Below are 15,594 nucleotides of genomic sequence, written 5' to 3' on the forward strand. Positions count from 1 at the left end.
TCCTGAGCCAGCAGGAAAGAAGGTTGGGGGAAACTTTTAGGATTCCACTTTTGGAGATGTTTAAGGATACTTTCCAGGAGGATCACACTTTCCACTTAACATTTGATGACCAAAAATTTGTCAAATGGCCACTCCTAGTTGCAAGGGAAGGCGGGAAATGCAGTCTTTATGTGGAGTGGCCATGTGTCCACTTAAATGTCAGAGGTCTATTATTGGGGAAAGTCTGTTATTCCCCAATTATGAATAATAATAATGTCTATTATTCCCAATAATGTCTGTTATAGGAGAATCAGGGAGGACAGATATCGGGAGTGGAAACTGGCAGCATCTGTCACAGAAAGTCTATTTTTGAAGATCAAGGGCTTTAAAATCACCAGTCCTGGGTTTATTTTGTTTGTTTTGTTTTGTTTTTAATTTTTATTGGATCAAAATTGACTATACATATTTTGGGGGTTCAACATTGAGATATGTTGATCAAATCAATATTACTAGCTTATATATTGTTACCAATCATAATTATTCTTTATGCCTCTTTTCCGATCTCTCCCCATCCCTCTCTTTCTCCCCCCTCCCTCCTCTAATTACCCTAGATTTCTTCTCTCCTTCTGGTTTAAATTTGATGCCTGCTTAGTAGCTGTAAGACCCTGGTGAAGCCTCTTAACCTCTTTGATCTCTTCTAATGTATCATCTGTAAAATTGACATGATACTCACGTCCTGGGGATAAAATGCAAGAATGAATGTTCAATATTTGGCAGAGCAGCTGTTACTATTACACAAGTCCCAACATCAGCATCTTTGACTTCATTTATTTATTTTGATTTGTAGTATTGGTTATACCTGGTGTATTTCATTCCTACTTTTTTTGTATTCTTGCTAGAGAATTAATGAATTTGGCTAGGGCCAGAACAGTTGGGGACATGGTAAACTAATGTGTGTCTGAAGAGGACAAAGCAAACTGGCCAATGTTTATGTGACCTCATGTTAACCAAGTGGCCTGGAGAACCTGAGAGTTGGGTTAGCAGTACAGTTACAGGAAATATTCGCACTCTAGAAACTTGTGAAGGATAAGACTGTGTAGAAACAGGAAGAGCTTAAGGGAGGCAGCTCCAGGCCAGATGCCCTGCTAAGGGGAAAATCTCAGGTCACCATCTGGGAGCTCAGACTGCAACTCAGAGCCCTTGGACTCTGATGCTTCCTGACTCTTGACGGAGATTTCTAGAGAACAAATGTCACTTCCTTAACGCCAGCTGTTCCTTGACCAGTTAAGAGCCATCTGGGTTTACTGCGAGTCATCTGTAATGAAATCTGTTCCAGGAGCAGGGAACGACTCAGGGAAAGTGTGGTTGGGAATTTTTTTTTTTTTTCTGTATTTGCTCACCACTCCCAAGTCTGATAGACTCTGATCATAAATATTCCCTGGTACTTTCTGGGACTGGGCACTGTGTAGGCTGTGAGGGCTGTGAGCAAGACCCAGCTTCTGCCTCAAGGTTGTCACCACCCATGGGGAGCCGGTCAAGCATCAGGTGTGGTAGATGTCAGATGCTCCCACTTCTTGACCCCTCCCAGTGTAACTATTTCCCTGCCCCACTGATGGCAGGTTTGGCCCCCTGACTTGCTGTGGCTGATGGAATGTGGGCAGACCAGAGTGAGTTAGTTCTGAGCATGGCCCAGTGCACTTTGCCCACATGGTATTTGCCATCCCATGAGAACATCACCTCCTGGGAAGCTTACTAGTCCAAGGAGGATGAGAGACACATGCAGCAGGCTCGGACCCCACTGATAGCTCGGAGCCAGGCCTAAGCCAGCCTGGTCTAGGCTAGCCAACTTCTGTCTGACCCACAGACTTGTGAGTAGGAATGAATGATTGTTGTTTTACACTGTTCAGTTTTGGGATGGTTTGTTAAGCAGCGTTGCTGTGGCAATGGTTAGCTGGTGCAACCGACAATGGTGGCACACTGCGGGAAGGACCACAGGGAGCCACCAAAGATACTCCAGTCTTGGGGAAGCTTGAGGAAGCAATGCTTTATGAACTTGTATAAATTAATCATGTTTTGGACCTTATTTTGCTTTTCACCTAGGATGCTTTAGACCAGAAAGTTAGCAGTGTGCAGAATCTCTCAGCGTATGTCAGAATTGTGTGTAAAGTAAGAGTTAACCCACAGGGAATATAGAAAAAGTTCTCTGACAAGTGAAAGGTGAGGACCTTTTGGCTTCTAGTGATTCATTCACTCCTTCATTCATTTAATAAATAGGAGTTGGAGACAGAATTGTCAGTAGAACAAGGTAGAATCCGTGTGCATGTGAGCTGACATGACAGAGAGAGGAGACACGGTTGGTGATGAATGCCATAGACAGCCACAGAGCAGAGAGGAAAATACGGAGTATTGGGCGGGAGGATGTTGCAGTTTCATACAAGGAGGTGAGAGAAGACCTCACCAAGAGAGTGACGTGTGAGCACAGACTTGAAGGAGGAGAGGGCACGAGCAGAAATCTCAGCCGAGGAGAGGGTGTCTCAGGCAGAGGAGCAGCGACTGCTGAGGCGCACTGCTGGAGAGACAGAAACTTAGGATACAGAATTCCTATTCCGAGAGGGTCTGCAAGTGCTGCAGGGATTTGAGTTAAGGCATGTTTGGTGAATATAGCTGTAGAGTAGCAAATCAAAGAATTTTGGGTTTTCTTGTTTAAAAAAAGATCTAGGCAAAAAGTTTTCCATCAGCTGGTTAAGCCTCCAGATGCTGCCCGGGGACCATCTTCAAGGGTTCTCCCTTGGAGTGTTTGTGGCTGCTGGTGACCCCCTGCCTCCTCCCCTAGGCTACAGGGTGCCGGACCTCAGATCTCCACTTCCTGTGTGCTCTGGAAGTTGTCGGGGACAATGTTCATCTTGTACATGTTGATAATGGGTGTTTCTGCCTTCACCATTCAGCCGGAGGAGTACACAGGTGAGGAGCACACAGGTGAGGAGCGCACAGGTGAGGAGCACACAGGTGAGGAGCACACAGGTGAGAAACAGATCCTTCAGCTGGAAAAGGAGTTGCCCGCAGCTTCTCTGGGGAAGGCAGTTACCTAGTGGGATTTCGCTGTCATCGGTGAGCGAGGTGTGAATATTCGTGCCTTGCTGAGTGACAGCTGCTGCTTCTTGCCCATCCTCTTTGCTGCACCCTGGGCGTGGGTCGTTCCTGCCATGGAGCAAACCAAGAAGTGGTGTGTTTGCCCTTAACAAAAGCTGTCTTTAGCTTTTAACCATATGACCCGTCAGAGCTAAGCTTTTCTTTTCTTTTTTTATTGGAATGTAATTGACGATACATATTTGTGAGGTACAGAGTTGAATACCAGTCTCTGTGTACAGTGTGTGATGAGCAAATCAGGAAAATGAGCATATTCATCATTACAAAACATAATCGTTTCTTTGTATTGAGGACATTCAATGTCTCTTCTAGCCATTTGATAACATGCGGTAAATTAATGTTAATTATAGATGCCTCGCTTGACTGTACATCAATAGAACTTATTTTTTCTAACTAGTTTTGTGTCCTTTTAACTAATTTCTCACTATCCCCTCCGCCTTCCCCTTTCCCACCTCTAGTAACCACAGTTCTGCTCTCTCCTTCTGAAAGCTCAATGTATTACTGTGATTGCTCTTTCCTTCCTTCCTTCCTTCCTTTCTCTCTTAGCTCCCACTTATGAGTGAGGACATGCGGTATTTCTCTTTCTGTGCCTGGCTTATTTCACTTAACATAATTTTCTCCCATCAAGCTCATTCATGCTGCTGCAAATGGCAGAATTTCAGTGTTTTTTTCATGACTGAGTAGTGTTCCTTTGTGCATGTACACCTCATCTTCCTTATCCAGTCCTGCACACATTTACATCCGTTTCATATCTTGACTATTGTAAATAGAGCTGTGATAAACATGGGAGTGCAGGTGTTCCTTTGAGAGCTAAGCTTTTCTGTCTGAACTCAGACCAGATCAACTTTTAATGATGAGGGGCCAGCAAGTAAAAAATATGGCCAAGTTTTTATATCTTTTTTTTTTTTTTTTGGCCATCATATGGACCTGACTTAACTTTCCCCAGAAAATGTAAGTTGGTATTGGTAGTAGCTCTGAACCTGTTATTTGGCAGTTTTAAACTCATATAATAGGGGGTTGGGCTGGGGGGGTTAATGGGGGCCCAGGGTGCAGGTCACTTTGTTGTGGACATGCAGCCCCTGTCTCTCTGTTGGAACCAGCCTTGGCCTGGGGTCCAGGAAGGTTTTGTGATCTGGGTAGGTTTTAGAACCAAAGCCTGACTGCTGTCTCTCTGTCCTTTGGTGGCTGCAGGTAACTGCCAGTTTCGAGGCAAGCACTACAAAAATGAATTCAGGGTGGAAGGGGAGCCTGTGGTCCTGAGGTGCCCCCAGGTGCCGTATTGGTTATGGGTCTCTGCCAGGTCCCACATCAACATGACGTGGCATAAAAAGGACTCTGCTAGGACAGTCCCAGAGGAAGGTGACATGCGCATGAGGGTCCAGGATGGTGCTATCTGGGTTCTGCCAGCCTTGCAGGGTGACTCTGGCACCTACATCTGCACTGTCAGGTAAGTCCCTCTGGGAGGGGCTGGGGAGTGGGCTCCTTGCAAAATGGACTTTTGTGTAATTCTTTAGTGATGATCCGGATTTCAAAATCCAGTGTACAGGTGAGAATCCACGTTATGTCCTCTTTGCTGTTCCTGAAATTCTCTCCACCCAGATGTTCTCACGGCTCCCTCCCTGCCTTCATTCAGTATTTGCTCTTTGGAGAGGACCTCTAGCCACTTTATCTGACACAGCACTCTATCACCCTTTCTTTACCCTGCTGTTATTATTCTCGATGGCATTTTCCCATTTGACACATCTGTATGTGTTTATGCATTTAGTGTTTGTCTGCCCCGTTAGAACATAAACTCCAGGAGGGCAGGGACTTGGTCTGTTTTGCTCACTGCTGAATCCACATGGTAGGGACACAAGAAATAGATGTAGAACCCTGAATAGAATTTATTTAGGAATAAATCAATCCAAATGCTTATTGTACAGATGCGGGAACCAAGCTCACTTAGAAAGTTCCCTTGGGTGGTGGGTGGTGGAGCCCATGTCTCCTGAGCCTGGGTCCAGTCCTCTTCCCTGTTTGTCCTGTTGCTTTTTTGTTTGTAGTAAAATACACAAAACATAAAATCTACCATTTCAACCATTTTTAAGTGTATAATTCAGTGACATTAAGTCCAATCACATCATTGAGCAACCATCACTGTATCCATCTCCAGAAATTTTTCATCTTGCAAAACTGAAACTCTATCTATATCTGTGGAATAACTCCCCATTTCTCTGTCCTCCAGCCCCTGACAGCCACCATTCTACTTTCTGCCTCTATGAACTTGACTGTTCTAGGGGCCTCATATAAGTAGAATCAAACAATGTTGTCCTTTTGTGACTGGCTTATTTCACTCAGCATAACGTCCTCAATGTTCACCCATGCTGTAGCACATGTCAGAATCTCCCTCCGTTTCAAGGCTGAACACTATTATTCCATCGTGTGTACAGACCACATTTTATTTATCTGTTTCTTCATCCACAGGCACTTGTGTTGCTTCTGCCTTTGGCTATTGTGAATAAACACAGGTGTGCAAACATCTGTTTCAGTCCCTGCTTCCAATTCTTTTGTGTTTATACCCAAAAGAAGAATTAATTGCTGGGTCATATGGTAATTCTATTTTTAATTTTTTGAGGAACTGCTGTACTGTTTTCCACAGTGGCTGCACCATTTTACACCTTCACCAACCATGCACAAGGGTTCAGTTTCTCCACATCCTTGATAATACTTGTTATTTTCTGGGGTTTTTTCCTTTTTTTATAATAGCCATATCCTAACGGGTGTGAAGCGGCATCTCATTGTGGCTTTGATCTGCGCTTCCCTAATGATTAGTACTGTCGAGCATCTTTCCATGGCTTTACTGGCCACTCACATATCTTCTTTGGAGAAATGTCTATTCAAGTCTTTTTCCCACTTTTGAAATTGAATTGCTTTTGTTGTTGCTGTTGTTGAATTGTAGGAGTTCTTTACATATTCTGGATATTAACCCCTTATCAGATATATGATTTGAAAATTCTTTCTCCCGTTTTGTGGGCTGTGTATTCACTCTGTTGATATTGTCCTTCATTGCACAAAAGGTCTTAATTTTAATCAATTCCAACTTGCCTATTTTTTTCTTTTATTGCCTGTGCTTTTGGAATTAAGAAGTCATTGCCCAATCCAATGTTGTAAGGCTTTTCTTCTATGTTTTCTTCTAAGACTTTCATAGTTTTAGCTCTAATGGTTAGGTCTTTGACCCACTTTGAATTAATCTTTGTATATGGTGTTAGGTGAGGGTCCAGTTTCATTCTTTTGCATGTGGATATCTAGTTTTCCCAGCACCATTTATTGAAAGAACTGTCCTTTCCCCTTTGAGTGGTCTTGACATGTCCTGCTGCTTCTTGCAGGATAGAGTTGTAGGCCTAGTGTTGGTGATCCAAAGATTTCCTGGCTTAGTTCTTCTGCAGGGTGGGGCAGACCCATGGCCTGGTTGGAAATAGTCTTTCTGGCCTCCTGTCTTCTACTGCTGCCTTGATCCCTCCCCAAGAGTCTGTGCTCTTCTCCCTCCAGCTGCCTTCAAAATCCTTCCAAATTTCATAAACTCATTTGACTTAAGGAGAAACTGTACCCAGAAATATTTACATTTAGAAAGAGAACTAGAGAAAGTGACACTCTTAACAAAGATATTACTGGTGAATGAAATAATTTCAGACAACACCTGCCCCAGTCCTAGGTGGTGTGTGTGTGTGTGTGCATGTATGCATATGTCACTTCAGTTGATAAATTATTCCCCCCAAAAGTAAAGGGGATTTTCTTTTCATGAAACAGTGTCTCTTGAAAAACAATCTCTCCATTTGGATCTGGTTCCCTGGACCACAAAGTTGGAGCATGTTGGGGTTGAGTTTAAGAAACTCCCAAACCTGGAAGGTTTTAATCCCTTTTGAAGAGGACTTGGGGAATCTCTTACTGGCCCTTGACGGTGTTGAAGACAGGCTTGTGGAAGTTCCTTTGTGAAAAACACAGGACATGTCACTGTTTCTACACAACAACTGCAATGTGATGCTTTTTGTCCTCCAAAGGATTAAAAAAAAATCAGGGACAGAAGTATTGCAACACTAATGAAAACAATGCAGAAGCAGAATTTAATGGGGTTGGGGAAATTATTCTTGATTTCATTTAGTTTTACTTCTATTTTGCCTTGCCATTTATGATCCTTTTTTTCACCTTTTGAATCAGAAATGCCTCTTACTGCGATGAAATGTCCATTGAGCTCAGGGTTTTTGAGAATACAGAAGCTTCTCTGCCATTCATCTCATACCCACAAATTCTAACCTTGTCAACCTCCGGGGTATTAGTGTGTCCTGACCTGAGGGAATTCATCCACAACCAAACTGATGTGAAGATTCAATGGTACAAGGTACAGCTTTTAAAAATGCCATTTCATTAAAATGTGCTTTACTAGCCACAGGAAAGATATAAAATGCCCATTTCTGAAGAAAATACATTCATACACATATATATAAATATTTACAAGGGTACTTCAAGAGGTTCATGGAAAAATAGAGTTAAAAGATAATACAAATCTTGCCATGAACTTTTTGAAGACCTCTTGTGTATATATAAAACAACTTAAAAAGGGCTATATTAATATGTTCTGTTAGTCCTTATGTGCCTTGCTTGGGTAAGGGTCCTCCAAATAGTGATTTGTGAAGAAAGAATTTAAAATGAATCCAGAGTAAATAACAGCTGAAGGAAATAGCTTTTTACTCTGTCATTTGTCTGCAAAAACTGTTAGTTTGTATATCAAGCATATACACATATTAAAGGATTTTTTGTTGTTGTTGTTGTTTTTTAAGCACATGACAATTAACCTTTGAGTTAAAGGACTAAATAAAAACACAATTTTGTTGCCTTGTCTGGTTGAATAAATGCTACTGGGTGTTGCAGTGGTTCCCAGTAAGATCATTAGGTGTCGCTTAGGTGGACCAGATGCTGGCAAGCTATGGCCTGCAGCCAAAGCAAGCTGCCTCCCATCCTCGCCCAGCTCATGAGCTAAGGAGAATTTTTACTTTTTTAAGTGTTTGAAAAAAACTAAAAGAACACTATTTCATGACATGTGGAAATTGTATGAAATTCAAATTTCAGCGTCCATAAAGTTTTACTGGAACACAGCCGCTGCCGTTTGTTGATGTATGTCTGCGGCTGCTTTTTTCATTGCATAGTGGTATTGAGACCATTGCACTGAGGACTGAAATATCTCCTATCTGGCCCTTTCCTGAAAAGGTTTGCCAACCCCTGATATAGACTATAGATTAATACCAAAATGTACACTTGTTTGTTTAATCAGTGATAGAATTAACCTTTTAATCAATGAAAGGTTGACCAGATGGCTGGTATTGTAACTACAAGATATACGCAGGATATAAAGTCACTCTTGGAAACTACGAGATGACTTTCTGAAAATAGGGGAAAGTAGCCGGTGCCTACAAACAAGCCGGCCCAGCTGCAGGACGTGTTCTCTTTTGGCTTAGGAAGAGCACAAAGAGGCAAATGGAAGGTTTTACCTGTTGAGGAAAGAGCCCAGGCTCCGGAGTTGGTGATCTGGGTGTGAAACCCTGCTGAGCAGCTGTGGCATCACCTCACTTCTCAAACCTGTTTCCTTCGTAGAAGGGCAGCTGGTAATTCCCAGTGCCTGGCATCGTTTTGAAGATTAAATGGAGTGCTGTGTATGAAGCGCCTAGAGCAGTGCTTGACACAAATGGTGCTTTAGAAATGCAGGAGGACAAGGAAATCATGATAATGCTGAATAGTATTTGTCCCTTCATAATAATGCTAAGTGTTACTGAGTGCGTGCTGTGTCCAAGCCTGTTCTAAAATCCCTAGCATGCAACCCATAACATCTCCATTTTACAGACAAGGACATGTAGGGAACTGTCCCAAGGTCACACAGCTGGTAGATGATGAAGCCTAAACCCTGCCCCAGGAGGCCGGGCCCCACACACTACTGGAACCGCTGTGGTGCTGGCCCTATTTTGCTTTTTTTCATATTTGACTGCCCATGCTAGGAGCAACGAGCTCTCTCCTTTTTAATTAAATATATTGTGAAGTAATACTTCATGAGCCATGTGGCTAACTATTTCAATTTTGTCTGTGTTCCCATTCACAGTAAGATTCTCAAATGACTCAAGGTTATATTTGACTATTGCAAGCTTTTTATCGTCATGGTTTTGAAAGAGATATTCCTGAGAACATTGTGTGCTCATTAGGATGTTTTAAAAATCCCACTCAGTGTTTCCTATTCGATTGGAGGCCTTGCTCTTGAGGATTCTGTCCTGCAGAGGGCTCACAGAACCTTGGGTCCATTTCTCCCATCTAGTTCTGTTTTTTTTTTTTTTTTTTTAAACAAATTTTTCTATTTTATTGACTCCTCAAAATGAAATGATTTTAAAAGTAATTACTGTGATGCCATCTCCTCTGAACTTTGTCATCCAAGTCATCATGAGTATTTAATAGTGCTTTTCCCGGATATTTTCTCTATATATTTTCTATCTATATTCCTATATATATGTGAATATATATATGGGAATCAGTCAGGTCATAAATATATTTGAATTTTAAATGACCTACTTTGTCACAGAGGTGTCAATCTTTTTTTCCCCATTATGCTTAGATATTAAATATTGTGGTTAAACAAATCCAGCAATTTTATTTGTTTTGTATGTTAACAAATTCTCTTTCCTAAAAATACAGTTAAAAGTATGCCCAAGGGCCGAGCCCGTGGCGCACTCGGTAGAGTGCTGCGCTGGGAGCGTGGCGATGCTCCCGCTTCGGGTTCGGATCCTATATAGGAATGACCGGTGCACTCACTGGCTGAGTGCCGGTCACGAAAAAACGACAAAAAAAAAAAAAAAAAAAGTATGCCCAAAGCGTAAAACTATCAAGGCAAATACCAGGGCGATTCTTGGGTTGCCACTTCAGCATTGGTTGACAATGATGATGTGATTTGCAGCTTTCGAGAGCTATCATAGTATATAACGTGACCTTAAACACCATTTTCCCTTAAGGATTCTGCTCTTTTGGATGAAGACAATGAGAAATTTCTAAGCGTGCGGGGGACCACTCGCTTACTCGTGCACAACGTGTCCCTGGAGGACGCGGGCTATTACAGCTGTGCCACCACCTTTGCCCAGGAAGGCAGGCAGTACCACGTCACCAGGAGCATTGAACTGCGCGTCCACAGTGAGTACCTGCCGCTGCGGTACTTTCCACCCTGGCTCAAGAGCAAGCGTGCAGAGAACGCAGCAGGGTTCACGTGAAATTCCTTGAATGTGTCTGGAATGAAGGGCAAAGGCAAAACGATACCCCGACTCTCCTGAAGTATCAGGCTAATACGACGAGTGTGATACTTTGAAAGGTTGTTATGAAGCGACAGAATCCCTGGGCAGTTGACAGGGTTCAAGGACTGAGGCTACAACACGCCACTAGAGGGGGCTGAACAATGGTTTCCTTGGAATGTCCCTTTGGGAAGTCCCCGGGGGAAGGCTGGCACCTACAGGGCCAGCTATCAGAACACAGTAGCCCTAACTTTATGTAAAATTCTAGGATACTAGGATTTAATTGGATTTTTCAAAGAGAAGGCATATACAGCGGAAATCGCACACACACACACACACACACACACACACACACACACACACACACACACACACACACACACACACACACACACACACATGCACGCACGCGCGCGCACACACGCACAGACACACACGTACGCACACACCCCGCTTTTTTTTTTGTCTCCCCTGTGGTCTAGTTGCCCTTGATACCAGGATTTCAGATGGTGACAGCTCTCATTGATTTAAATGAATTATACATGAAAATTGCGTTGTAAACAGTGTCGGCTACTGTTTAACATAAGTTCAGCATTGACTCCGTGCCTCCTACGTGACAGACAAGGAACTAAGTGCAAGGGGTGTAAAAGTGTGTGCGTCCTCGGCTCTGCCCTGGAGAGCGTGCCACACTTCTTTGTTTTATATATTGTATAACTGACACCTGTGGAGTCTTTCAAAGGGATTTCAGAGAGCTTTGGAGACTAAGTTCTAATAATTGGTCTTTGAGGAAAAACACTTTCTCACAGAGAATCCAGAGATTCAGCTTACTATAAGGAGCATCACATTTACCACGAATTGAGGTCTCTAGGTTATATTTCTTTTGCTGTCCGGTGAGGATTCATTCTTATCGACTCCTTGTTCCCCCCAGGGTGGGTGACTGAGACTTCTGTGCCTTTCAGTGCCATTATCCTGTTCCTGCGATACTGCACAGGAGCAGTAGGGGGCGGCAGACTGACATATTAGCCTGTGCTTGGATCCTACCTCAACAACACAGTGGTTCTCAAACGGTGCTCCTGGGCCAGCAGCAGCCGCACCACCTCGGTTCTCTTAAGACAGGCAAAATCGTGGGTTCCATGCAGACCTATGAAACTGGAAACTGGGGGGTTGGGGGCTGCTGTTCAATAAGCTCCCCAGATGATACTGGTGCACCCTCAAGTTTGAGGACCACCAAGGTGTCCCCCAGTCCTGAGGCTTCTTTCTCTCCCTCAATTGCCACAGCTCCATATGGCATAGATGTGACTCTGAGGCAGGGGGAAGCTTCTGGCCACAGCCGAGAAGCTATATGCTCCCCAGTCTGCACGGTCATGTTGCCTAATGCTTACTCATGTTAGGATTTCAAAATGCTCTTTAGTGGGAAAAATGAGGGGGAAGAGGCCGGTTGTAGAGAGAACTCACAGCCCTTCACTCATCCTCAGCTGTCCTTTTTGCTCCACTTCAGGTGCTCAGTGTCTTCAAGCTGGCTCTAATCCCTAGGAGATCCACCTCTGCCTCCCCAGAGAGTTTGTCTCCTCAATTAACAAGACATCAGTGGCCAAAGCTGGGTTACTGTATTTATCACCTAGGGTGGGATTAGTCTTATAAACAGGCAGTCCTCTGAACCTTTTCTTGAGGAAAAGCCCCTGTGCCTTTTCAGGAAGAGGTGAATCTTCGGTATTTTGTGGCAGGCACTTGGGATAGATGCAGGAGATATTTCCAGACTAGTAAACCTTTGGGTAAAACCTATCCTGTGGACATCATGAACATGTCTATTAAGAATGCATTCAGGGAGCCAGGGAGGGGAATGGTTAATTGTCTATCACAGAGCAAAGAACAAAGCCCATGGCAGTGGAATGTGCATTTAACTGTGGCCTCTTCCAGTAATCTCTCTGCTGGGAAAGGGTTGGCCAAAGATGCTCAATTTTGTGGAGAGCCTATTTCCTTTGCTAGGCAAAGGCTGATTCTCACAATGACTGGCCACACTCTAAAGGATAACTTAGTTAATTAGCCAAACAATGGAAATTGAGACTTGGCTTGAAATGAAAGCTTTCCTAATGGAATCTCTTTTCCTTCCATCTTTCTCAGAAAAAAAAGAGGAGACCATTCCTGTGATCATTTCCCCCCTTGAGACCATATCAGCTTCTCTGGGTAAGGCCTGCAAAAATGGTGTGACCCACATGCCCACGGAGGTGCCTGAGATCCCAATGCTGAGGGCTTGGGACCCTTGTGTCACCTTTGGGGTGCATAGTATCTGGGTGGAGACCTTAGAACCCCAGCGTGAGAGGCTGGAATAACAAATGTGAGGGGATGTTTCTTGTTGTCAAATGTTGTTACAAGTGGCATTGTTTGAAAACAGGTGTACTTTGCTTCATAAAAACCCTACCTACAAAAATCTAAGTGTAAAACTCTAAACATTTTGGTAGCAGTTAACTGCAGGAGAGGATTAATAGCCTGAATCCCTTACGTAGCCAGCTTCTCTAGAGTAGTTCACGTCACTAACACTTGGCTGATGCTCAGCGTCTCTCAAAGCCTCCGTTTATGAAACTGGGCCAGCAGTGGCCAGAGACAGTCTCTTGTTGCCAAAGTAACTGGTCAGCTGGCTGAGGTGGTGATGCAAATGACCAGTGGGGTTTTCCGTTTGTCACCCCATTGTGGCTCAGGCTGTCCTGGCCAGCATACACTTGCTGGACGGTCTACATGGGTGGCACACGGGGCAAGTGAAAGCTGTAGTGACAGCCTCTGAAGCTGGCAGTGGGGAAAGGATTGGTGTCTATTGAGCATCTACTAGGCCAAATGGGATCCCATTCAATCCCAACATGGACTGTAGGAAGGTTTTGCTTTTTCTCATTTTCCAGAAGGAAAAACCATCTAGGAGATCACAGGGGCTCAGTGAAGGTCAAAAAGCCACAGTCATGATCAGGCTGGGTTTAAACTCAGACCTGCGTGCCCATGACGTACCTGGACCCACTTTTGTGTGCTTGTTTCTGTACAATGGTTTTGTAGGTCTGATGCTCATTTATTAAATCTTGTCTGTGGAGTCCTTTTAAAAATTTTATTTGATTTTTACTTCTGTTTGCTGTTGGGTTTAAATTTTAATTAGAGGCCATAGAGGAGGAGGGTTTTTGTGCAGATTTTGGGACTGGCAAAGGAGTTGCAGCCCACATGGCCCCCTTGGCTTTGGGAACAGCCACCTGGAAACCCCGGGGCAGTGGGGACACTGGTTGGTTCTGATCAAAGTCCCAGAGCCCTGGCTCCCAGGTGCTCCCCAGCCGAGTGGAGCCCAGTTTCCAGTCGGTTGCTCTGAATGCACTGACATGTGTGGTGGAGTCACATGACACTGGACTTAAAGGCCGCTGTGCTGAGAGACCTCTTCAAGGTCATGGGGTGGCAAAGGGTGGAGAAGAGCTGGCATTCAGAGCCTGAAGTGGGTCTGGGGACATTAAAAGACAAACCTCAGGGAGGCCTGTCACCCCTGAGGGAGATGTGAATGGGAAGAATCTGTTCTTTTTGTCTCTCTCCTCCTCTTTGGTGACTTAAAAATAACTTACCGCGACTGAGGCAGGTGCATCCAGTGCCATCACATCGCACAACTGCAGAGGGCGCCATCCATAGAAAGCACAATGGCTTTCAAAGGGGTAAATCCTAAATGACAGCCATCTGGGAAAGGAGAATTCCCAGGGGAAATATCAAAGCTGAGACCAGCAACGGGCAAAAAGAGTCTGTACGTGGGTTTGGATTTCTTGAAGTAACTAGAATACATTGTGGAAGGAGGCAGCTCTTGAATTCAGAAAGCCCTGCAGGGGCTGTGGCCTTGGCAAAGACATTTAACTTCACCTGCCATGAAGGCCAGTTGAAGAACCCAAGGCACTTGGCAAATATGAAAGCTCTATGTGAGCAGAATTGTTTGAGGAAACTAAATTTCCTGCTATGAAGAGAATCAGCCTAGTGGGGTGTTTGACAAGACGCGGAGGGACCCACCGCTCAGGTTTGCTGGTGGACGTGAGGAGCTCTGTGACTTCTTTCCCGTGCTGGCTTCTGTCGCTTGATGCGCTGTGTCTTGTTGTGCACAGGGTCAAGGCTGACCGTCCCGTGCAAGGTGTTTCTGGGAGCTGGCACAGCCCTGAGCACCGCGCTGTGGTGGCTGGCCAACGACACACACATAGAAAGCGCCTACCAAGGAGGCCGCGTGACCGAGGGGCCGCGCCAGTAAGTGGGCGAGGGTCTCCTGCTGTGAGACCTCCGCAGGATTCACTCTTGCTTTTGGAGACGATGTCATATCCAACGTACTGTATGACACACAAAAGTAACTTGTTGATTCCAAACTGATGAATTTTTAGAAGTTTAAAAATTGAGTTTTGCTAAAAGTTATCTTGAGAATCAAACTTTCTCTACAACTATATGAATTGAGTTGCTGTTGACTAGTTAGTAGTGATGTTGCATTTTGTAGCTAATTAAACATTCATTTCTTGATTTTTGCAGGTTTAAAAAAAAACGTTTTGGAGTTAATACACTTCCATTCCCTACTCTGCAACCTCACTGTTGAACAGTTTCGTAAACCCTCAGAAAAACTCTGAGACCTAAGCCATGGTTTCTACAGTGCCCCTTCTGTTTCTCAGGGAACCGTGGGCTGCCACTGTCTCAGGAAGGTTAATAATGAAAAAAAATTCAGTTCTCATAAGCATTCATCTGTAGAAAATGTGTCCTCACTCTGAAACCAGACCTCGTAAATAGGATCCATTGCCGTACAAGGAGGGTACACCAATCAAAGCTCCAAATTATAATGTACTTTTTAAATTACAGCTTTGATACTTTTGCCAAATTTTCATCTTTTTTGAAAGACTAACAACAATAACAAAAAAAGTCTTTCCGGGTGCAACTTAGTGGATAAAAATTATGTGTGGTTCGCAAGTCCTTGTTGTGAAAGACTTGGCCGCAACTAAATGCCCCGTGTCAGGTCACTCACAGTATCCACTTACTAAAGGAGCACATTTTCCCCTGCAGCTAAAACAGAAATAGCCCTAATGGATCCGCTCACTGGTGATTTTGTTCACACTAGCAGATGGTAGTGAAGTGTCTTCGGTTTCCTCCACATCTCAAATGCAGCTCTCCTGACTAGGGCTGCTCCCCCGGGCTGTCTGCTGCC

General features: G+C 44.1%; 1 protein-coding gene across 1 annotated transcript; it reads left to right on the forward strand.

Moving 5' to 3' along the window:
* The first annotated feature begins 2,833 nt into the window (after positions 1-2,833).
* On the forward strand, positions 2,834-14,661 carry LOC134363236 (interleukin-1 receptor type 2-like). Its single transcript, XM_063078794.1, has 6 exons — positions 2,834-2,940; positions 4,318-4,573; positions 7,318-7,498; positions 10,146-10,320; positions 12,537-12,599; positions 14,522-14,661. Exons 1-6 carry the CDS (start codon positions 2,874-2,876, stop codon positions 14,659-14,661), a joined length of 882 nt encoding a protein of 293 aa, XP_062934864.1. The 5' UTR covers positions 2,834-2,873.
* Positions 14,662-15,594: the final 933 nt, after the last annotated feature.

The sequence above is a fragment of the Cynocephalus volans genome, chromosome 14 (genome assembly GCF_027409185.1).
Source record: "Cynocephalus volans isolate mCynVol1 chromosome 14, mCynVol1.pri, whole genome shotgun sequence".
Taxonomy (NCBI): domain Eukaryota; kingdom Metazoa; phylum Chordata; class Mammalia; order Dermoptera; family Cynocephalidae; genus Cynocephalus; species Cynocephalus volans.

What these genes read in the sequence shown, in the direction of transcription:
- LOC134363236 (XM_063078794.1), top strand. Translation starts at nt 2,874, where the DNA reads ATGTTCATCTTGTACATGTTGATAATGGGTGTTTCTGCCTTCACCATT. An exon ending in TCAGCCGGAGGAGTACACAG is followed by an intron (nt 2,941 to 4,317) that starts GTGAGGAGCACA and finishes TGGTGGCTGCAG; the next exon opens with GTAACTGCCAGTTTCGAGGC. An exon ending in GACCATATCAGCTTCTCTGG is followed by an intron (nt 12,600 to 14,521) that starts GTAAGGCCTGCA and finishes TGTTGTGCACAG; the next exon opens with GGTCAAGGCTGACCGTCCCG.